This window comes from Apodemus sylvaticus, chromosome 4, assembly GCF_947179515.1.
Source record: "Apodemus sylvaticus chromosome 4, mApoSyl1.1, whole genome shotgun sequence".
NCBI lineage: Eukaryota > Metazoa > Chordata > Mammalia > Rodentia > Muridae > Apodemus > Apodemus sylvaticus.
The window spans coordinates 56,655,825-56,681,701 of record NC_067475.1 but is presented as its reverse complement, the minus strand read 5'-3'; the positions used below and the strand labels follow the sequence as shown (position 1 = coordinate 56,681,701).

Below are 25,877 nucleotides of genomic sequence, written 5' to 3'. Positions count from 1 at the left end.
AAAAAAAGACAATAACAGGAAAATTGTCAGCAAAATTACCTGAACATCTGCACCTGATGGGCACGAAGATGGTGGACCACTGGTCCAATCACTTGAGCCATTTACACCACAACACTGCAGCTGGAAGAAAGTTCCCCAAACATAATGATTAGAAAATCAACAGAAAAACAAAACAAAAAAATAGTCATTATAAGAGTATGCTTATCATTCAGCTCTGATGCCAGAGAAGAAAATTCAGAATTAGTATACTGCTACCTATTCTTTGGAACTAGATGTTCATAAGTCTGCTATACCATTTTATTCACAGAAGACCTCTAGAAACTTTAGAGGACATCCTCCATTTATATATTTTACCTACCAAGTCCTTTATACCTAATTAACTAGAATTAACCTAACAAAGAACTAAACCTAATTACATTCATTCTTAAGATTATTGAATAACAGAATAATTAAATTCCTGCTCAGATGAGAAAATAAGAAGTACCAGGTATGGTGGTATTACATATGAAATAAACATATGATCCAGCTATACCACTCTTGGACATAACACTCAAAAGATGCTATATCCTACTAAAGAGATAGTGGCTCATCTATTTTTATTGCTATTCTATTCACAGTAGCCAGAAAACATAAAAAGCTAAATGTTCAACATCCTAAGTCATCGGGAAATGCAAATCAAAACAACCCTGAGATTCCATCTCATACCATTCAGAATGGCTAAGATCAAAAGGTCAGGAGACAGCAGGTGCCAGAGAGGTTGTAGAGAAAAGGAACACTCCTCCACTGCTGGTAGGATTGGAAACTAGTACAACCACTCTGGAAATCAGTTTGGTGGTTCCTCAGAAAACTGGGCATAATACTACCAGAGGACCCTGCTATACCTCTCCTGGGCATATACCCAAGAGATTATCCAACATATATCAAGAAAATCTGCTTCATAGTGCTGGAAAAGTTCTCTGCAAGCTACCAGAGGAGAAAACTAATCCATAGAATTGTGGGCCACGAGAGCTCTAATAAAGATCACTCTAGGTATAGATTACCACTAGAGCTATCATGATGCAAATGTTGTGGGTATAAACTAATAACTTTCTACTTGGATTTAAGGCATATTATATAAGTTAGGACACATACCTGCAATCATTTTGGGGGCCATGAATCTATGACTAAGTAGGTTATATAGTCCCCTAGGGAAAATGTTCTAGTATTATTATGCTAAATGGACATAATATCAGATCAGTTTCTAATGACTTGTTACTGTATCCAGAATGAATGTAACATTAAACCATCAACAAGGACATTTCTTTTAGTAGACTGTGATTAATATAAAGACCCACAACTGGTCAAAGATCAGAGAACAAGAGACAATGGGGTACTCATTCCCAAACTAGACATCTATATTACACCATCTTCTCCCAAGGTTGAGGGATTCATGTGGAAGAGTGGGCAGAAAGGTGTAAGAGTCGGAAGTGGTACATGGCTATAAGGAAACAGTATTTTGTGAACGCAATAGTGTACTTTCACATAGGAACTCACAGCAATTGTGTCAGTGTTCGCAAAACTAGAACAATCATGAAGAGTAGAATGGGCAGGAAGTCCAATCCCTAGCTGGAGTTATTGGTAAGTGATTGCTGCTGGAAGAAAGAGTTCCTGCTTTCTTTAAAGGTATAACCACAGGCAGGTGAAATACACCCTAGGTATGATCTTACTGAAAAGTACATAAGCATCATTAACTGAGCTCAGTTTATAAATAAAATGAGGATACAAGTTTGAATGAGTATAGAATTGGAGTGGATTTGGGAGGAGTTGAGGAGTGAATATATTCAGAATACATTGAAGTTCTCAATAAAAACACTATTTTAAAAGAAAAGAGGAAAGGAGAGAGTGAGGCTTTATCAAGCCTCTAGATTTACAGTACTTCTGGGAAACAAATTTCCTGACATCAAAATACCTGTGTAAATAAACCAGCCAGATACAGAAAGTGATAGAATCTGTAGAACATAAAACCTAGTTTTTGTTAACATACACATAATATAAAGTGGGATACTGCTCAAAAATAAAAAACACTTGAGACATGTTATCCAAATATAATATTTGGACCTTTTAGATCTTAATTTGTTCAAATCAATTGAATTTTTAGAGAAAATTAGAATAATTGGAATACAGAGTGTTACTGATACTTGAGGATTTATTTGTAGAACTGTGTGTGTGTGTGTGTGTGTGTGTGTGTGTGTGACTGTATGCTCATTACATGTATTTGGGAGCATGTGGAAGCCAGAAGAGGGCCAGATCATTTGAAATTGCAGTTCCAGGAAGTAATGAGCAACCATGTATGTGCTGTAACAAAACCCAGATCTTCTAGCAAAGCAGTAAGGGATCTTAACCACTGACCCAAACTCTTTAGTGATATTTACTGGGTGAGATGATAGAAGGTTCAGTATTTGATTTGCTTTAGAATATTTTAGGAAAAAATGTTTAGGGGTAAATAAAATGACAGTGACTAAGTCAATGTGAAGCTGGTGACATATATCAGACTAATTTTGTTTTATTTTTTGCTTTGTTGTGTGTTTGAACTTTAAAAGGGACTTGTAATCTGAATTGAAACAAATGAGTAATTTGAAATCTAGAGCAGTTGTAACTTTTCCAAGTCTTCCATTCTTGTTCTATATTGTAATTGCCTATGTTTTTTATTATCTACGCTATATTAATCCATCATGGGAAATATTGATACACTTTGGAACATAGATCCTGCCTGTGCTTTGCTCTTCAGCACATGTTTGTTCCCTAACATTCCAAGGCAAGAATTCTGAGTTAGTATATGTTCATGGGTATGGGTGAAGCCTGGGGCTTCTGTTAGGGCTAATGCAATGATTTTATATGAGTTGGTAAAGAATGAAATAGAATGCCGAAATGTTTGTGCCAATTGGATTAACTCCTGCACCCTGCCTCTGAGAGCAAATACATTACTTTGGACTTTAGAACTGAAGATCTTAGAATCTGAAACCTTTAGGAAAGAGATACTTGTTTCCAGGGTCTACTCTGGATTCAGTCTGACTCATTTGAGCAAGATTTTTATGTACTTACTTGTGACTGGATGAAGTCCCATGCCATCATGGTGCTGTTGTCAGAGTGATAATGTTGAATGCTGTCATTCAGACCCTCAGACACTAATGTGTTGAGCTGTGGCAAATCATGTTGCACAAGAGAAGACATAGTAAAAACAAGATGAATTCAAAAAATAAAAAATTTATAGTGGACCAAATTGATGCCACATCCCCATTAAGGAGTTAGAGCTATGAAAGTGGGGTGTGGGAGACTATATAGGAAGAGAAGCTGAAGGTAAGATGGTATCTAATGAAGATATACATGATGGACTTTTATCCTTCCAGAACTATAGTTTTACAAAAATAAAGTTAAACAGCCAGAGCCAAGGTCATACCTTACTGAAAAGACTGGCAGGAACAGGGAAAAGTGGGCAAGAAGAAGACAAGCTTACCTCATCTTCTCTCTACTACTCTTTAAAGGCGTCATTCAAATATGATCTTCATGACATTTTTTCTCTCAATTACAGTTGATCTTTCATTCTCATTTATATAACTTAGTATATATAGAAGTTGGTTTTACTAACTTCTCCACCATGTATTCCCCTTCTCAACAATAAGAAAGTAGGTCTTGTTTTCATAACTTACCTTTTGTTCATACACAAACATCAGGATGGCTAAGGTCACCTCAGCAAGGAGAATAATCAGCAGCAGAACAAAGAACTGTGGTAAAGTAGAAGAAATTATCAGAACTTGGATTCTGCTTCTGATCTACCTCTCTCTGTTTGGCAGCAAACAGGTCTACAAATGTGTGTGTGTGTGTGTGTGTGTGTGTGTGTGTGTGTGTGTGTGCGCGCTGCGGCGCGAAACTGTACATGCATATGCACACACAATCATGTCTGGGAACTGAATTCCTCCTATCTCCTCAGAGCTTCTTAAGTCCTCTCTTGCTTGAAGAGGAATATGTGTTCTTTTACTACAGCTGGACTCCATAGAGAAGACAAGGTATCCTCTAACTTTGTTCTAACATTGTTGAATCAATGTTTTAGTCTTAGCCCAGTGAAACAGTAGAGCAAAAAACCAGGAAAGTAAAGTATGTGTTTGGGTCCTGGTTCCATACATTAGATCAAGTCTAGCTCAAGATAGAAGGTAGATGATAGTATAGTTTAGAAAAACATTTGTACAGAGGAAGGAAAGAGGGAACCTAATTACAGTTCTAAGTCATTTTGTCTCCAAATTTAGAAATTTAATACTTGCATGACATTTATACACACAAAAGCTTTCACAATTCCACTGATCTTCATCTTTTTAAAAATTTGAACACCAATTTTGACTGCTTAAGTCATTTGTTCTATCTCTTATATCTCCTAACATTTGCTATGTATCTGAAAACTATTTGATAATAGAGACCTCTTTTTGAAATTATTTTTTATTACTATTGTTAATCTTGGCTCTTGTTTAAGTGTTGATATACAAAAGAAAATTGATCATATGACTTAAGAGATAAGCAAAGTGGAAACGCATAAGGATGGAGGCACTGCCTAAATTGGGTAACTGATACTATGAAGGTTATGTTGTACATGAATTCAGGAAGAGTTATATACCATTGAGGGGGGTCACCATGGTAAACTACTGATTATATTCTTCATCAGGTAACTACTAAGTGTCAGATCCTGAAGTATGTCCTTATATGAGAATTTATGCAGAAAGATAACTAATTTTAATCATACATCAAGGAAAAATACTATATAGTGAAATGATATGGTGGTGACAAGAGACATTATTGATAATGTGAAAGGGATACAAATCATAAAAGTAATTTCTTCTGCATATCCTTGGGAACCACTAAGAATATCTTGGATGGTAAGAGATGTTATGAGAATTAGCTTTAATTATCAACTGACAACCTAGAATCAACTGGTAATTTCTTAGTTAATTGAGGATTTGTCTAGATTAGTTTGCTCTGTGGGTATATCTGTAGGGAATGGTTTTAATTGTTAATTAAAGTGGGAAGATCAATCCTGACTCTTGGTAGCACCATTTCATTGGCTAGACCTGAACTGTATAAGAATAAATAAAGCTACCTGAGAACACACAGCAAGTAATCAAGTATTCATATATTTTTTCTCTATTTGCTCTTGACTGTACATGTAATACTTTAAGTTCCTTTCAAGAAATAATGGACTGTACACCTTGAATTAATAAGATCAAATACTTTTCTATTGTAAGTTTTTTTCAATGTTTTTTATCACAGCAACATAAAGAAAATAAAGTAATAAATTGGTACCAAGAAAGTTTTACTGTGATAAACCTGGTGATGTTACTTTTCTGAGGAATAAGGAAAATATTTGAACTTTGAGCTAAAAAAATTCCATTGAGTGATATGTGTTGAGATTAATGGACTATTCATGTGGGATGTTTAAAAAGGAATTACTAATAGTGAAGTTATAGATCATGGTCTTAGTCATTAACTGGCCTAGGGGATACTATGTAACATTGTGGCTCAGAACCTATTTGTGATGCTCATGCTGGAACAGTAGAAAGTTATGATTTATCAGTGATCGGCAGCATTAAAGTAAACCCTCCTGTACTTCACTGACATGATACAATCAAGTTAGGGGGACATTTTAGTGCAGTATTTTACCCAGTAATCTATGTACACTGCTTATGTGGGGACTAAAAAAATCAGCTATGGTCGTCAAAGAGATCAGTATCACTGAAGTGAGCTCCCTGCGTTTCATTAGGACAACAGAAATTGTTTCCTCAGACTCATCACACAGAAGCTGATGTATCTCTGGCTCACTAGGAAAAGCTACATCTTGAGCTTACAGCAGAATCTGGAAATGTAACAGTCATTCCTGTGGTATTAATTTTGAAGGCATGAAGTAGTCATGGAGAGCATCTGAGTATTGGAACTTTGTTGTAGGTTTGGATCCTTTGTAGAGAGGCCCTGAGAAGCCACTAGTGGAGGTGATGCCTTAGCTTCAATGGAGACCCCACAGCACTGGAAATGCCAATGTTTACCAAGGAGAGCTACCATTGTAGAGTGGAACTGGCCTGTTCCCAAGAGTTGGTCTGTGTGTACTAGAGGAAACATTACTGAAAGAGTGGGGATTACCCAAGTTGTTTAGAGCACAGCTTCTCAACATGGGAGCTTCAAGACTTGGTCTATACACTGCTGAGTTTTCTGTTTGTTTGTTTGTTTGTTTGTTTGTTTTGGGGGGTTAATATAATTATGTTATTTTCACTTTCACTTTCTCCCTCCAAACTCTCCTATAAACCTTTTCTTGCTCTTTTTCTAATCCATAGCCTTTTAAAAAACTAATTGTTGATATATTCACATATACAACCTACCTCTGGTTTTTTGTTTGTTTGGGCATGGTTGTTTTTTACTTCTATTTCAGAATAGCAATGCTTACATATGTAATTTTTTTATTTTACAGGAGCTCACATTAAAATATCTTAGAGTTTGAAGTCTTGAAAATTTTGTAATGTGTTGGGGAATTTCTAGACTTGAACTACATTTTATATTGTGATATTAACATGGGACAAAGGATAGAAAGTTATGGCTCAAAGTGATGTATTCATGTATCTTAAATTGACAAGGGATTGGCTGTATTGGTTAGTTTTTATTATAAACTTGACACAAGCTAGAATTAAATGAAAATAAAACTTTACTTAAGAAATTATCTAAGTCCAGTAAGCCTGTGGGGATGCGGTTTAGGGATTGGTTTTATGTTGGCTGGTATGGGAAGGCCCAAGCCACTGTGGTTGCATTTTTCATAGGTTGTCATCTGAGTTGCAAATGAATGAAAAGAATCAATATGTAATCTGTGTGTTTATTGCCCCTCTGCTCTTTTTTTTTTTTTTCAAAAACAGAGTTCCTTTGTGTAACCCTGGCTGTTCTGTAGACCTTTCTCGGTAGACTAGGTTGGCCCCAAACTCAGAGATCCACTTGCCTCTGACTCCTGATTGCTGGAACTAAAGGCATGTGCCACCACTGCCTGCCTCTCTGCTCTTGACTGTGGATGTTTCCCAAAGTAATAAAACATGAAAAATATTACCCAAGACTTGATCTATCATCTGCCAAACTCAGAACATCATAGCTGCTACAATGACTCACCGACATAAGCAGGCATTTATTCTCCTTGATTGAGCCCATGCAACCCAAGAAGGCAACTACCATGATAATGGAGCCCACAATGACCAGGACGTTGCCAAGTGTCAGGAAGGGGAGGTTACGGAAGAGTACTCCATAGGTATTTTGGACCAGGAAGTGGATCCCAAAGCCCAAAATGCAACAGCCACAGACCTGAAAGGAAAAAAATCCATTGCATTCTAAGATTAATATTGCTCTTAAGTATCTATTTATATTCTCACCTTCTTGAGCTCAGAGTTACCTGATTTTGCTGACTCAAGACTCATGAGCTCACCTCTTTACTAAGTTCCCCCACTATCATAAGAGAAAGGAAATACCAATTTCTTCATATAGAATCACACTGATATCTTTTACTACACACTTTCAGATACCAAGAAAAGTTAATCTACTACCTTCACTATACAAAAGCTTAACTTAATACTTTAGATGTTCTATCTCTTATCCACTCATTTGTCCACACAGGGCCTTTCCTTTGGAGAATATTACCATATAGAAGAGTCACTGTCTTTGAGGAAGATCCTCTTGATAGGAAGACTACAAAAGAAGCCAAACTTATAATGATATTTACCTCTTCTATTCATGTTAAATTATCAAGCATGAGAATATGTATGTCTGCAAACTTTACATTTTTATTAGTCCATATTAATTGTACAAAAAGCTCTCATTATGTTTCTACACATCCAGCATTTAATGTACTTTAAACATGTTCACTGCTCTCTTAAACTTTATCTGCTTTCTCTTTTGAATTTCCCATTTCTAATACTCCCCCTTTTAGTTAAACACTTCATACTTTTCTTAGCTTCCACAATGGAAAGAAGATGAAGTACTTTTCTAAGTAGGAATGACTTATTTCAAAGTAATCTCAAGTTTCATCTATTTTTCTGCATTTCATCTATTTCATTCTTCATTGTGACTAAGAAAAGATCTATTATGTATATATACTACATTTAGACATGTACTTGTATACAGTCACCCGTTGATGGATATCTAGTCTATGTCACTAATTTAGCTATTGATAATGGTGCAGAGAAAGCACAGATGGAGATCTGTCTTTGCTGTAAGGTGATTATGATTCTTTTGGAAGCAAAATGAGAAGTAAAATGCCTAGATCATATGCCTAGATCATATGGAAGTTAAAAAAAAAGAAAAGAACAAAAAGTCCAATCAACAAATGAACAATGGAAATAAGTAGACAATTTTAAAAGAATAAAGTGAAAATGGTCAATAATTAAATGAAAAAATATTTAACATCTCTAGCTACATCAAAACTACTTGGAGACTCTATTCCATCCCATCAGAATGACTGTCATAAAGAAAATTATCAATAAGAAATGCTGACCAGGATGACTGAAAAAAAGGAACCATTTCACACTGTTGTTGAGAATATAATTAGCCTAGGTCCTACAGAAGTCAGCATAGATGATTTTTTTAAATTTAGAAATAGAACTTCAGTGTGAATACTCTGTCAATATTTTCCATGCCTCTGGGATGAGGAGAATGTACAATTTAACACCCAAATTGTAGTCTATTTGGTTTACAGATGCCAGCTATTTGCAACGCATCCCTAAAGCCCCAGAGAGACAGGGCACCTTCATTATTAATTGCAATGATATTTTTCAATTTTGTAGGTTTATGGTGGGTGACACACAATGGCAGGAAGGGAGGAAATTATTACTGATTTGTGCCTAGGTAAAGTGTTCTAGATATCTAGGTATAGACATGCACAGTTCACATTCTCTACTATACTCTTCCTTAAGAAGAAAGGGCAGCTTACCTGGAATGAAGGAGTGTTATTTCAGATATGTTTAAAGGAGGTACTTACCCAAAAAAGCAAGTTAAAGAAAAACAGAACATATTTCAGCAATTTCAGGCTGCTCATACCCATGCTGTGATAGTATGCCCTAAAAAAAAAAAAAAAAAAAAAAAAAAAAAGAAGAAGAAGAAAAGAAATTTTAGATTAATTTGGTATTATAAGATAGGACTACAGACTCCAAAATGAGAGTGTTCAGAGTCCAAGGATCATCACCAACATCTTGTGTTTAAGCTTTATCTATCATTTGGAAAAATTTTCCCAAACCCCCAATTTTACATGTTGAAAATTGAAGCCCCATTTGAAAAGCCATCATCTTGAAAGCTAGATTGTTTTCCAATTCAGCAGTCCACGTTTGGTGCTATACTAGGCCCCATCACCTGTAGTGGGTACTAATTAATTAATAAAGAATACCACCCTGCCAAGCCTCTGCACCAAGTCCCAGCGGGTCCAACACCCACTCCTTCCAAGTATCCAGTAAAGCATGACTCTTTAACTTAAATAGTTAACCAAATATTTTTATGTATATAAAACTCCCTGTTACATAATGCCAAATTATAAATAAAGTCTTATCCCAATATTTCTAAACTCTCCAAAACACCAGAAATAAGTCTGAAGCCATCTGGATATCTGCACTTCCCTCTCTGCTCTGTCTCCCAGCCTCCTCTCTTTCTCCTCCCTTCACTTCTCTTAGCTCCTCCTCCTCCTCCTCTTTCTCCTCCAGTCACTGGCCCCTCACTGCCTCAATGTGAATGGATAGGGAATAACTTGCAACAATGACCCAACAATAGAGTCAGTCTAACAAAAAGATGAGCCACAGGGGACACAAACTAAGCTAGTGCTTTTGGTCCTGTGTGACATCAATGACTAATGTCTGGCTACTCAAGAAAACAGCCTTTGAGGTCAAGATTGGCTGATCAAACTGGGCAGAAGGCCAGTGAACTGATCAGACACTTCCTTAACTGTCTTGAGATTCGTTACACACCACATATGTTATTATTGTTTTGTTTTTGTGACCGTATTTTAATTACATTTATATCTCTTCCCTGCCTTCCCTCTAAACCCTCTCATATACCCTTCCACACTTTCCTTGTAATTTATGGCCTCTTTTTTCATAATTGAATTTTTTTTATTGAATGGTCCATAAAGCCACTCCATATGAAATTGTGAAGAGATATACCTATGCTTCATTGATCCTTTTATATATAACCATCTATATTTCTGTTCTAAATATGACCATGACTAAGGATTAGACATTTTCCAGTAGATGTCAGTGTTATAGCAGAAATTAAATGCACAAATATATATTGAGGAAGTTAAAAGAGACCAGATTATGAGCACAGTCTTTTAAATGGCACTTTCATTTTAGCAAAGATACCACTCTGTGAATGTGTATGATTATATATATATATATATATATATATATATATATATATATATATATATATATATATATATATATATTCACCAGAGGAGTACAGCAGGTGTTCAGCTCTATCATTCTTTGATTTATGCCAATGCACAGGACACTACATACATAGGAGGTAACAAGAAAGACAAATGCAGTGTGCATGTGTGTGCATGAGAGAGAGAGAGAGAGAGAGAGAGAGAGAGGGAGAGAGAGAGAGAGAGAGAGAGAGAGAGAGAGAGAGAGAGAGAGAGAGAGAGAGAATGGGGAAAATAGAGGAAGGAAGGAAGGAAAGAAGGAAGGAAGGAAGGAAGGAAGGAAGGAAGGAAGGAAGGAAGGAAGGAAGGAAGGAAGGAAGGGAGGGAGGGAGGGAGGGAAAAGAAGAGAGAGTGAAAGAGAGAGGGAAGAATGAGAATTATATCTAGACAATGCCCATCTAGAGAAACCATGTTAATATTTGATTTCAAGATGTGCATATAACGGCACATTGTTGTGGGAAATATTAAAAATGAACCCTGCCAATTCTCAGTGGTAGTGCTGGACTATACTCCTGCACTCCTGCCACCACCAGAGACTCTCTGGAGCAGACTCAGCCACTCTCTAGAGCTAACCCTTGCAGCATCTAGCTCAACACTTCTATACACTACACCACACACTTATCCCACGGTCTGTTAGCTCATCATCCAATAACCCAGTAAAGCATGACTCTCAATCTTAATTAGTTAGCCAATTAGATTTGTGTATATTATAGACATAATTACAAGATGCCAATACAGTAATTCTAGAGTCAATTAAAATTGATAAAGCTTTATCTCAATATTTCTAATCTTATGAAATTACACAGAAAAATGTCTGCAGCCATCCTGGTTCTTCTCTCTTCCTTCTCCATGTGCCCTGTCCCCACAACCCCTAGCTCTGCCCCCCTATTTTCCTGTCCAATCACAGACCCTCTCTGTACTGATGAAATTGAACAGGAAAATTCCTGTAACACTTCACTCCTTCTGCTTAATTAAAAAAAAAGACTTTTTTCAAAAATAAAATTTAAGCTTCTGTCCAACTAAAAGACTCTTTTATCTCAGATATATATTGAACACAATTATAACCATTTTGTAATTTATAAAATGCAAGAGACCTAACACCCAGTCCAACGTATTTGTCAATAAAATTAAACACCATCCTCTATCCTAAAAGACTATGGTTCTGTACCTGACTTATGTCCTGGCTTGAGACTGAATGTCATATGAAAACCATCTTTTTAAATCTGTTCCTTTCAAAGTAAAAAACCTGGGTTGGCTAGGAGACTATGTAGTTTTCAACCCCATCAGAAATTGAAGAATGACTGATGATATTAATTGAAAATATAGGAAGCCTAACACAGCTTCCAAAACTAAACCAATTGATAGAGACCACTAAACACCTGGAAAGTCCTTTAAATTAAAACTTTGGAGCATTAGTCTTTAGCCTTCTGGCCCATGAACATCTGGCAGACATTAGAGAAACTTTCCTACTCTGTCTCAGCAGATTTAAACTGTCCTAAGTCTGTATTTGTGTCTATTTTTTGTACAGTATTATGTCTGTAGATTAAAAAAGGCAATATATGAATAAGAACAGACTTATCAAAAAACAGTCAATCCAGGATAAATTAAGAAACTTTTTTAAAGTATTAAAACACCCAAAAAAATCATCTCAGGATTTTATATTCAATAATTATTGACAAAAAAGAAAAAATGAAGAATATAAAATATATATGAGATTTATGCATGACATTCAAGATGTAACTGTAACATGTACAAAAGCTATGGGAATTTCTATCTAGCAGATCCACACTATGAGAAATAGAGAAAATTTCCAGGCAAATTGTTAGAGCGGAGGTAAGACAACATGACTTTCATGGAAAATTGACCATGTTTTCTTGTTAGCTGTTGTTTGGATGTTAAATTGTCCCAAAGGACTCATATGTTAAATGAAAACTTGGTCTCCAGCTAATAGTGCTATCAACGATGATTCATATTTTGGGAGATGGAGCCTGTTTGAAAGATTTAGGCCATTGGGCACATTCCATTCCAGAGTGTATCTTTTTATATGTCTCCTTCTCTCCTCCTCTCTTTTCTTTATTCCTTTCCCTCTCTCTTGCTCAAACATTGAGTAAAGAGTTTTGCTCTCTTCTGTGCTTTCACTACAATGTTTGAGGCTTAGAACACACCCAAAAAATGAGGACCAGTAACCTCACCTTTAAAACTATGACTCAAAGTGAAATTTTCCTCTTTTCAGTTGATTTCCTTGGTTGTATTTTTTATGTTTGTTTGTTTGATTAATTGGTTGATTGGGTGATTGATCATCCAGAAAAAAACTAAACAGAGAAAAATTCTGTTATATATGTTATTATAAATATAGTTTTGTATATTTGTATAATATATTATACAGATATAGTCACAGAATATTTCACCCAAACACAAAAGAATATAACCTCTTCTCTGCATATCATGGAATCTTCTGCAAAATTGATCATGTACACAAACACAAAGCAAGTCTTATCAGTCTTAGAGCGGATTTAAATTCCCTAAATCCTATCAGCCAACCATAGATTAAAGCTATATATCAACAGCAACATAAACAACAGAAAACTTATGAAATCATGGAGACTGAACAAACCTCTACTGAATAAAAAAAACATGTCAAGACGGAAATAAATTAAAGACTTTTCAATGAATATGAATACACAAGATACACAAACTTATGGGATACAATGAAAACAGTGCTAAGAGGAAAGTTCATAGCCCTAAATGCCTACATTAGGACAGACAAAAGCAAAACAAAACAAATAAAACAGGAGAGATATCATACTAGTAACTTAACAGCATACCTGAAAGTTCTAGAACTAAAAGAAATAAGCTCACCCAAGAGTAGTAAAGGCAAGAACCAGCAGTCTCAATTAGTCTGGACCCCTGAGATCTCTCAAACACTGGACCACCAAACAGGCAACATAAACCAGCTGATATGAGGCCCCCAACACACATACAGTAGAGAACTGCTGGGTCTGTGTTCCTTCAGAGATGACGCACCAAACCCTCAAGAGACTGGAGGCCCCAGGGAGTTTAGAGGTCAGGTGGGGTTGGGGACATCCATGTGGAAACAGGGGGTGGGGAGGAGGTATAGGATGTGGAACAGTTATAGGGTGGGGGGAATAAATATGGGGTGTTAAATAAATGAATAAATAAATGTGGAATGTAAAAAAGACTAAATAAAAATTTTTAAAAAGAAAATATTTAAATAAAAAGTAATCAAAGATGGTACTAAGTATAATTCTAAATCAATGGAGTTAAGTCAAAGGGAGGATGAAGGGAGATCAAAAAGAAAATTTTATATATATTTATTTTTATTTCAAATGATAATGCACCTTCCTAAAAGTTTTCAAAGCAATTACAGAGCTCCTCAGATTTGAAGATTTTTCCAAAGTAAATGTTGTAACAGCACCTTTAAGAAACATTAGGTAAGGTTTAGGGTAAAAAAAAAAATAGAGAAAATAATTATGAAATTACACACACACACACAAACTTATACAAAATAAATTATATTACAATATATAGTTTTATATCTGCATCATACATGCATCATAGGACATTGTATACATGTCATAAACATACCATGCAAAAGCAGCTATCTACTTAAAATAAACCCATGGTGATTTTTGACTAGGCTTCATTCAGCCTCATATTGCTTTTGCTGTCAATAGTGTGTATGTTCTGGCTGTGAGCCCAGGCTTCTCACACAATAACCAAACTGAAAAGCACAAGACCATCTAGTAACGTCTCAGGTATGGGATACATGAAAACTATCTGCCAACTTATTCATTCAGTAATAGAACTCAAGGTATGACACTTTATGTAATGGAGCCATGGACAATCTTGTAAATGTGAAAATAAGCACCAACTTGTAATATGATGGGTGCCTGGCCTAGTTACATAAATGAGAATTTGTTTATTCTAACTGGAGAATAAGAATAGTTCACATTTATAAGATGATTTTATATTTTAAAATATACATATTATATACAAGTTAAATCATTTAAAATGTGTATCTTGTCTCCTCTCACAGTGAAAACCATCAAATAAAGATTTATTTGAGCTTTAGAAAAAGAAAATATTCTTTAAAATACACGGTAACAAAAAAATCTAACTACAGGACACATAGAGAATATCCAAACTAACAACATTAGAAATAAAAGGGAGAACTTAACAATATACACCAAGAAAATCCAGAGAATCCTAAGGACATACTTTAAAATCCTGTACCTCACAGGGTTTAAAATTATTTATTTAAATATTATTATTAAATTAAATAATAAACATTATTTTTAAAAAATATATTAATAAAATAACTCCTAATAATATTCTACTATACTCATAGATCAGTGCCTCATTCAGTCATCATCAGAGTAGCTACTTCCATCTGGAGACAGATGCAGAGACCCATCCACAAACATTATACAAAAGGAGAATCTAAATGGGAGGATGGAAGGTCTCCATAAAATACATCCCCCTAGAACTCAGGGCATCCTGTGGAGGAGAAGGCATGTAAGGCTGTAAGAGGCATAGGGAGTAATGTATACCAGGAGAACAAGGACCTATGAATCAATTAAGCATGATGTATATGAGCTCACAGAGACTAAAACAGCAAGCACAGGGCATACATGGATCTACACCAGGTCCTCTGTGCATATGTTATAGCTAGTAGCTTAGTATATTTCTGGGACTCCTGACTCCTAGAATAACTGGGTCTCAGACTTTTGATACCTGCTCTTGGGATGCTTCTTTCTGTTGAGTCACCATGTCTAACTTCAATATAATAGTTTTGTTTCATCTCATTATATTTTGTTATGTGTGGATGTTATTACTTAGAAGGCCATTGTTTTCTAACGAGAGTCAGAAATAGAGTGGATCCAGAGAGAAAGGGAGGTGGGGGAAACTGGAAAGAATAGAGGGGGGGGAAACTATAATTTGTCAAAGAATGTATCTTCAATAAAAGAAAAATGAATGAAAAATTGTTAGTATTTTATATACAAGCAATGATAAGAAATAAACTTTTGAGGCTATTATAAAGAACAGCATCAACTATGAAAGATACAGAGCTAAATGGGGATAAACCTAACAAATGTTATACAAGAGTTATACAACAAAAACTAAAAAAGTGTTTCTGAATTTGAAAAATATATGAGAAATGGAAAGTTATACTATGTCGATGGATCTATTTTAACAATATTGCTAAAATGTCAGTTATTCACATGTTATATGTAAGTTGCTTATACTCTTAATCCATAATCTCATGGCAGATTTATATGTATACACTAATAAATTCTGGGATCCTTTAGGAATTCAAAGTGTTTAAAATAATAAAATGAATTTTATAAAGAACAATGTTTAAGGCCAGATACTATCTACTTATGTTGCTTTATATAAAGCTATAACATTAAAATTATCTAGTCTTAATGTCAAGCAACATACTGAAACTAAGTAGAATTCACATATTTGTAGCAAACAGATTTACAATCAATCTGTAAACTCAATACAGTAGGGAATAAAGAATATTCTTTTCAACAAACAACACTGGAACGATTGAATGTCAATATTTATTTTAAAATCTTGACTCTAAAGATCTTACTATATCAAAAGTATTTGCTGGGAAGTGGTAGCACATGCCTTTAATACCAGCACTTGGGACGCAGAGGCAGGCAGATTTCTGAGTTCAAGGCCAGCCTGGGCTACAGAGTGAGTTCCAGGACAGCCAGGGCTACACAGAGAAACCATGTCTCATAAAAGAAAACAAAAATATTTATAAACTAATATTGAATCTTAATAAAAAACTTCAAAGCACAAAACAATGTCAGAGATGATACTATCCATTATGCTTAGTAACATAGTTATGCTTAGATAAAACACCAAAAGCACAGTCCAAAAATTGGTATACTGGGAAAGAGGGAACAGAAATTACAGACAGGGAAAGAACATTTACAAATCACATGAGTTATATTTTAGTCCAAGTTCATGACCCCTGTATTTCCTACTATTCAAGAAGTGGGAAGCTAAGGCAGAAATATCTCTTCAGACAAGGAGTTCAGTGTCAGTCTAGAGCAGTAGTTTTCAACCTTCCTAATGCTGCAACCTTGTGCTATAATTCCTCAAGTTGTGGTAACCCCAACCATAAAGCTATTTTAATTGATACCCCATACCTTTAATTTCGCTACTATTATGAATCACAATTTAAATATCTGTGTTTTCCACTGATCTTAGGAAATCCCTGTGAAAGTGTCATTCAACCTCCCAAGGGGGTCATAACCCACAGGTTGACAACAGTTGATATAATTGATACAGTAAAATCTTATATTGAAAAAAAAGAAAGTAAATGTTTTTACTCAGAGTTTATAAAGTGCTTTTAAACCTAATACTAAAAAGTAAACAACCCAATTTAAAATGGACAAACATCTCAATAGATGTTTTATTCTAAAGAATATGTGGGTGGAAAATGAGATCAAATATTTATTTCTCTTGCCAGTCAGGAAATGAAAATTAAATGATAATATCATTACTATACATTTTCTAATAAGGCTAATATAGTTTTAAAAAATAAGTATAACAAGTCTTGGTGAAAATATAGAACCAATTCTCATATGCTATTGTTCATGTTGAAAATCAAATTGCTGGTTATGTAAAATGTTAAATATTTATGATCAAGGAATTCATTCTGCTTCTAGGCATTTTCTCAAGAAAAACAAATAAAAGCACATACAAAGAATTATACAAGAATGTTCACAACAGCTCGGTTTGTTAATAGTTCCAAAGTGGAAACAAATTCCCTTTAACATATTAATGCACAAGTGAACTTACTATAACTAGATACCAGAATACTTCTCAGCAATAAAGTGGAATGAACGATCTATGATATGCTACAGAATTGGAATGGAGAATGTGCAGTAGAGGAGCGTAGAAAGGGGCAAGTAACATTAAAGACTTTTGAAAAATACAAAAACATCTACTGTAGATATGTATATAGAGAGAGTTAAAAAGGGATTTAGTTACCCTATAAAAGGGCAACAATGCCCTACTAGATACCAGAGACTAACAAAAAGCTAAGTTGCATATATGAGTTATTTTCTTTGGGGTTGTTGGCCACTGATGTCAGATAGACCCTCAAATATTATAGTCTATTACTGTTGTTCTTAGTTACCCCTCAGAACTTGTCAATAAGACCCTATTGCTGAAGACACCACACACTTGAGTCACACAGAACATAGTGAAATCACGTGGGCATGAATCTCAAAATGAATCTCTACTATTAGTTAACTTCCATAGTACTAGAAGGTTTTGGGCAAGCTTCTGGAGAAGGAACTCAGCCATTAATCATACACAGCTATGAACCCTGTGAGCTAAATAATGATTGGCTCAAAAGACATTAGTATGGTGCAATAGTGACTTGAACATCTTGTGAGTAACCAACCACTTTCTTGTTGGATTTAAATCTTGTTCCACAAGATGAAACCCATACCCAGTAACATCACCAGACTAAGAATCTATGTCTAGACAATTCATAGACACTACAGATGTATCTATTACTATCCTGATCAATATACATAGTATTAAACTAATTCCTAATGATTTATCATTATGACCATAAACTATTGTATCTCTCAGACTGCATCTAAGAAGTTTCTGTTTGCAGTAGACAGTGATTAACACAGTTTCCCACAACTAGTCAAGGTACAAAGAATAAGAAATTGAAGAATGCTTATCACTAAAGACAGAACTGCCACTCTCCCAAAGCTCATGGGTCATTTCAGAAGAGGGTTCATAAAGAAGTAAAGCCTGATTTGGCAGATGATTACAGGAAAACATTTCCTAGACACAGCAGGGTCATCACACATATGGATCCACACTGGTTTTGACAGCATGTACGAAACCAAGGTGCATTCAAACCTAATCCAGATCAAATCTCAACATGGAAAGGGGATCTGGGCACACTATCCTCCCACAAGCTGTGGCATTATTGGCAATTGTTAACTTCTGTGAGCAACAGTTTAAGAGTATAGGCCCTTATAAGTCAACCACTTCCAGTGGAAGGTCTTTCGCATCCAAGAATATTTGGGCAGCACAAATTAGCCTTTAATAATGAACACTGGATGGGTAGGGAAGGGGGTGAATCAGGGAAGAGTTGGGGAAAGTAATGAATATTTTTAAAATGATGTATGAAGCTTTCAAAGAACTAATTAAAATGTAAACGAATAAGTATGGTGAGTAACAAAAGATATACACATATAAAATACATACTACATGATTCCAGGTACATAACTTTTCAGAAAATGAAAAATATATATAGAAGTAGAAATCAGACCAGAGATTGCATGAGATAAACATGGCATAGGATTAAGAAGTGAGTATAGTGAAAGATGTGTGAAAGGGATTACAAAAGATAGTGAGGAATTTTTAAGAATGTGGGATATGATATTTTCTTGACTGAAGCAATGTATTTATGCAGGTAACTATATGTAAAAAGCCCATCCTGATGACTTGAGACTCATAATATATAATATATATTTACGTAAAAGTTTAGCAATCAGCTTTGAGTGTTTGTTTTAAAAACTCCTTTCTTTCTTTTGCTCATGTGATTCTTTATTGAAATCTGTCTTTCTGTCCTCAACATTTATTCTTACTAGTTAATAACCATTCTTTTACTCAGCTTATATCATCTTTCCTCAAAACCTTCCCTGATGACTTCTAATTTTTCCTGTCTAGCTCTTGATCCTCGAAAGGAGTGATCTAATTCTGTGAATTTCTTCCCTTGTACAAAAATCTCTCTATTACAAGTGTCTTTTTTTTTCACTAGAAAACTGTGAAGTTTTGAGAGTAGGCATACTTCATTCATCTTTGAATTACTAATGCCTAGCACAGCACCTAATTACACTAAAAATTAATAAGACTGCTAAACAAGTAGGTGGACTTCATTTGTTAGCTCCAAATATTCTAATATAGTGGAATGAACAAGATTGATCAGGAACCTTGGTATTTTTTGTTGTTGTTAATAAATTATGTTTTAAGCATAGGAGACTAAGTTCTTCATCAACTAACAGAAGGTCACCAAGTAAACTGCCTCCTAGAGCTAAACAAGTTCCAGCATCCTTGAGTCCTGTTACAGTTTTTCCAGACTTATAAAAACCAATTCTCCACAGAGCCTCAATGACCAAGGTGCTCAGAAACCTGGGTGAGTCAACATTGACTCTGTCCTTCACAGAAATAAAAAGGCTATTGTTTCTTTCTTTTCTGATCTTCTATATGCTCAGACTCATATAAAATTGAATTATAAAATCTGCTCAGTTGGTGAATCTAGCTAATACTTTTGCAAAATGCTACAATGGCCCTATTTTCATACTAGCTGAGACAAAATTTCACCTTCTATTTCTTCACCCTTAACAGCCAGTTTTGAAACCTCCAACTCTTCTGTCTAACACTCAGAGGAACTCATATCTACCTAACTGTTAGAATCTGCTACTTCCTCCCCATGACTCACAGGGTTATGTTTTTATGAAGAAAGCTCCTGACGTCAATTTCCAGAAACCCTCCAAAACTAAACCACAGTGATCTGGGGCCAGGGTGGGAACCAGAACCAAACACTAATTACTCCAAGTAAAGATCTTGGGCTAGTGAACTATCTTGTAGGTTCCTAGTTTGATCTCTTTCTTTTGATCTGCAATTGCAACACCAATGAGATCAAGTTTTGAGATGGTTCTGGTTAGACAGAAACTTCTAAACATCCTACCAGTTTTCCAGCTTTGTCTTTATCTAATTCAGTCTCAGAGGTCAATCTGTAACACCAGCAAAGAGTTTTACTTTCACATAAAACATATATGAGATATTAACAAGTTCTTCTTGAACAAAACCAAATACAAGACAGGAAAGAATGCAAGAAATCCATGGTCAGAACATTTCAAAAGTAAATTACATCAATTTAGGTGCTATGTAAGCTTCCAAAGGAGGGAAGCAACCAGCGGCCCTACACAGATATGATACCCATGAACCCCAACTTTGGCCATAATTACATGATAATGCTAAGCATATGGTAATAACTACATAAATTATGAATAACCAGCAGGTACCTCATTGTACTTGCAATCCACTCAATAAGAAGAAAATACAAGAAACCTAACCAGTGACAAGGGCTAGTGAATTGTGGATCATAGAGGAGTATCAACACCTCCACTTTACTAAATAAAAATAATCCTAACTACATTCTAAATATTTATTCTTATGCCTACAGATCAGTGTGGTCCTTACCCCACATCAAGGAAACTTTGGTTTTCAATAGACAAAACCATCCAATCAAAATGAAGAGTTCTGAAATCCAACCCCAATTGATACACCTATGAAACAACTCTCATACTTAAGATTCAGAGAACATTGTGTAGAAGAGGGAAGAAAGATTGTAAGATCCAGGAGATCAGGGAGTTCATTGTGTGTCCAAGGAATGTCTGGAACTACACACATCAAGTCTCAACAACATGACTAATTAATCATGACAAGAACAATAGACACTCTAATGTGGACTGGAGAAAAGGTATTTTTTGTGCACCTTTAAATAATTTGTTGTAAACTAATATTCATTGTGGATCTATAAAAAAAGTACACTTACAAAATTATGTAATTTTATACTAAAAATTTCTTATTCATAATACTGTACCATTATATTGGGATCTATTTATTCAGCACATATTAACTTGGCAGGTTGTGGGAGAACATATCTCTTGTTGATATGCTCCACAGATACATTTAGACTTGTGACTGCCTGTCAGCCTAATGTCAGCTTCAGCTTCAGCAAAGCATAGAGCTTTGGTGGACTTGCTGCTTTGCAGATTGGATCAAATGAAGTCAGATTGCAGGTAATCACTGGCTTAACATTGCTTCCAGGTGTGGAAAAACTATACGTGAGCAATGTAACTCAGTGAAGATGACTCACTGAGTTCAATGAGTACAGATCATGTTCTGATTTAAAAAAAAAAAAAAAAAACTTTAGAATCAGGTTTAGTTTAAGTTCCAGCTCTGCCCCTTAAAATTACAGCCTTGGACAACTTCCTTAAGCTGTGAAACTTTTAGTTTCCTCATCTTTAAACTAGGCTAATAACAGCGCCCTCTTATTGTTCCAAGGAATAAATGTGGTAGAATTTCCTGAATGGCTCAGTGCCAGAGGTTCAGTGAACACCAACTGAAAGACAAAGCCATTTCTGAAAGTGGCCCTGAGCTCCTGAGAGGTTCTCAAGATTAAAATGTACCATGGGCTGAAAAGGCTTTAATCACCTTTTTTCTCATTTTGTTTTTTGGCAATACTTCTTTAAACATTTTGTTTGCCATTTATTTCTATTTTTTTAATTTACTTTTTATTAGATATATTCTTTATTTATATTTCAAATGATTTCCACTTTCCTGGATACCCTCTCCCCAAAAGTCCCATAAGCCTTCTTCCCTCCCCCTGTTCCCCAATCAACCACCTCCCGCTTCCCTGTCCTGGTATTCCCCTACACTGCTGCATTGAGCCTTTCTAGGACCAGGGGCCTCTCCTTACTTCCTTCTTGGGCATCATTTGATATGTGAATTGTGTCTTGGGTATTCCAAGCTTCTGGACTAATATCCACTTGTCAGTGGGTGCATACCATGTGTGCTCTTTTGTGATTGGGTTACCTCACTTAGGATGATATTTTCCAGTTCTACCCATTTGCCTAATAATTTCATGAATTCATTTTTTTAATAGCTGAGTAGTGTTCCATAGTGTAAATATAGCACATTTTCTGTATCCATTCTTCTGTTGAAGGACATCTGGGTTCTTTCCAGCTTCTGGCTATTATAAATAGTGCTGCTATGAATATAGTGGAGCATGTGTCCTTATTGCATGCTTGGGAACCCTCTGGGTATATGCCCAGGAGTGGTATAAAGGGGTCCTCTGGTAGTACCATGCAGATTTATAAGAAAAAGTTTGTGAAAAGGAAAATAATGAAGAGAAAAAGAAAAGAAAAGAAAAGAAAAGAAAAGAAAAGAAAAGAAAAGAAAGGAAAGGAAAGGAAAGAAAAGAAAAGAAAAGAAAAGAAAAGAAAAGAAAGGAAAGGAAAAGAAAGGAAAAGAAAGAGGAGAGTGAAGACAGATAAACCCAAATGATGGTAAGGGCTCATTTTTCCCATCTGGGAGCTCAGCTAGATGTTACTAGTAGCTTACTAGTAGGGGTAAAGATCTTTATAATAAGGCTATTACTTAAACTAGGAGCTGTTACCTGAAGCTCTCACACAGTCCATCCAGTAGGCATCATACCTTTTTTATTATCCTAAAATGATAAAGAACTTTGCAGTAAATTATATTATTCTACTTGGTGAGAATGGACGGTCAGTAGAGAAGATTTGCATCTATACCCCAACATAGAGATGAATGGCTTATATTGTAAGTTCTTACCTACTGGCTTTATAAATACATACCTTATTCTTTATCAAAAGCTTTCTTCTCAAATCAAATATCCAGCCTCCCTCTCATCCAGGAGCAGTAACCCTGGAGGCCCGATCTAGACAGGTATCTGGTTTCTATAGATTGTTTTGATTCAACACATATACCTGAAGTGGTAGCTAGTCCTGAAACCATCCTGAAGGCAAGGTCCTAGTACAAAGAGCAACATCCTAAGGGCAGATGCCTGGTCTACAGAGCAACCTACGCACAGTGGATGTTTGTTGTTATATAAAGTGCTATAGGCTGATTATGGACAAAAGCCAAACCACTATAACCAAATCAACATACTGGTCATTGTATAGAAACTGGAAGGAGGGGAATGGCTACAACTTCATAAAAACCTCTATCTTTCCTTCTGATCACAGGAAACACCCAAGTTAGAAGGGATCTGTGCCCTAACTCAGAGCCACATTCAATCAAAAGTATCTAAGTCTCAGGCTCTGCTCTTTGATACACCCAACACTTGTCTGTTGAGTAAACTTGCCATATACTTTCAGTTGCCCAGTAGAAGAAAGGGCTTGGTGCTTCCTGTGACCATGTGACTAGTCTCTCTTGCTTAATTTCATTTCTACCATGGAAGGAAATGGGGGAGTAATACTTCTTTGAGTACATATACAGTGTCTTTTAACTGGAAATGCTAATGTTTCCAGTCTCTATAATAAATTTGTAGCAGTCTCCTCTCTCAGGGAGTCTTTGGAAAACTCCTGAACTCCTGTATGTTGCGTACATTCTCCCTACTTTATAGAAAAGAGCATATTCTTTTATGTTATGTGTGTCCTAATATCTGCCCTCCATGGTAATCTTTTTGGGACTGGCAACCACATCCGTTAACTTTGTGTTTCTAGCACCTAAGCGCAGTGCCTGGCTATTGGTACACTGCTGGGTAGGAGGGAATGAGGAAGCAAAGCACTAGTCTGAGGCTTCTAAGCAGTCAAAGTCCATAGAAGGTGTCAAAGAAACAGAGGTTTTCCTTTATATCTTTGCCTCTTGCTAACAAACTGAAATCCTTTGAGTGGTAGTGAGGTAGCTGTGTTGGCCTGGGCTGTGAATCACTTCCCATGAGCATAAAGATAAGCAGCCATCATATCTAAAAGCAAAAGAACTTTAACTGGCCCACACAGGAAACCACATTTCAGTTCAGCCTCTGCTCTTAATCAACCAGTTTCAAAGCAGTGAAGATTTGGATCGAGATTGAGAAAACAAAAAACAAAAAACAAAAAACGTTTCTCACAGAGCAGATAAAATTCTTCTTTGGCTCAATCTCAAGGACAAAACCATTACTGGGCAAATTCTCCGTTCTCCTTCCTTTCTACTCTGTATCAACCACATACTGTCAGAAATCAAGGGGTGCCTAAGCCAGGGTTTTTAACTTAGTTCTCATAGTTCACTATTTCTTCTTTTTATTAAATATGTTCTTTATTTACATTTCAAATGTCCCCTTTCCTGGTTTCCACCCCGATAACCCCTTAACCTATGCCCCAGTATAGGTCACTATTTCTAAACATAATGCTTCTTATGCCTTCTGAAGGAGGCTCCGATAAGCTGCAACTATCTCCCAATCATCTCCCTTGAATTTTAGGTGAGTAAATTTGGAGATGGATACTTTACTTTCTCCCCTTTAGATTATAATCAAATGAGCTTTTCACAGTTCTTGGACCGAGAAAGACCTCATGCAGGCATTTTGTATTGACCAGAGCTTAACTATTATTTTGATGAATATTTACACCCTAGAACGGCTTGTAAGTAGGAAACTATATCAAGTTATGCATGTTTCCTTTCGGCTGCACATTTTATATGAGATTTGTCAATGTTTAACCTTTGTATATCACAGATCATTTAATGTGAAGAAAGAAGCCTTCAGATCACAATGTTTATCTTCCTCTTTGAAAGCTCCCAAACTAAGCATCCCTAGAGGGTACATAGGAATGAAATCTCGAAGTACATTGCAGAACACCTATGTTGAAGTTTTTTGTACCTATCTTATACCAAAACATGACGACGGCCGCAGCTCTAATTTTCCTTTTAAAATGTTTTCAAAGACAACGCATCTTCTGGTTACTAATCTAAATAATTCTAGCTATGATTTTACTCCTCACTTTAAAATGAATCTTCAAGGTTTCTAAAGAACAAACAACATAGAAGATCTCCCCAATTTCATCTCATCTCACCTAGAAAACTTCAAGCATTAGAAACCACCATATACAATAAGCAATTCAAGTGGCATAACAATGTAAGCTCATGGATGCCCAGGTCCAAAGAGATATCAGAAAATAAAACACCAATTAAATCAAAGTATTTCTAGCCCAATTGCCTAAGGGAAGTGCTGGTCTAAATGTTTGTAAACACCAGACATTTTAACGTTACTAAAAGGATGTGTGGAGACTCTCAAAATGCTGTGTGCCTCATTAGCAGGTTCAGAGCTGTTAAAAGTCATAAGTCTTACCTTTTGAAGGCAGAGTCCCTCAGTTCTTCAGGTAGAATTCACTGATTATCTTTTAGGTGGCCAGCACAGCCTGTAAGCCAGAAGTCTATGTCTATTTGTGTAAAAGGAGAAGTGAAGAGATAAAAAAAAATACAATCATGCTGTGACGACAGGAAACCCAAGCGAGAAGAGTGAGGAAGTGAGACTGAGTGTTCTCTCTTAGGTTCAAATAGTCAACTGTTCCTTAGTGGGGTTTTAGAGGCTTCCACTCACAGCCTATTCTAAGCTGGTTTTTGCAAGCTATAAAGAAGGTCTGATACACCAATCTGAGTCCTGAGTAATTTGAACTCAAATTACTGAGTCTACAGTAATTTGGGTGATAGTTCCTTGCCATAGAAAAGTGCTTCTCAATTAAAGCAGCAACTACAAATTACCCATGGGTTTATTTCTGTGTATGTGTCCCCACCATTTGACCACAAATTATACTACTAAATCATATTGACAAAGACAGCCCAG

General features: G+C 35.8%; 1 protein-coding gene across 1 annotated transcript in view; it reads right to left on the bottom strand.

Moving 5' to 3' along the window:
* Window positions 1-25,503, bottom strand: part of Cd53 (CD53 molecule) — a 28,764-nt gene extending 3,261 nt beyond the window's left edge. Inside the window, exons 1-6 of the mRNA XM_052179505.1 lie at window positions 25,383-25,503; window positions 9,020-9,098; window positions 7,162-7,350; window positions 3,687-3,761; window positions 3,082-3,177; window positions 40-120 (exon numbers count right to left, since the gene is read on the bottom strand). Of these exons, the coding sequence (XP_052035465.1) occupies window positions 40-120; window positions 3,082-3,177; window positions 3,687-3,761; window positions 7,162-7,350; window positions 9,020-9,082 (504 nt within the window). The 5' untranslated portion in view covers window positions 9,083-9,098; window positions 25,383-25,503. The remainder of the gene's footprint in view (window positions 1-39; window positions 121-3,081; window positions 3,178-3,686; window positions 3,762-7,161; window positions 7,351-9,019; window positions 9,099-25,382) is intronic.
* Between the last annotated feature and the right edge of the window lie 374 nt (window positions 25,504-25,877).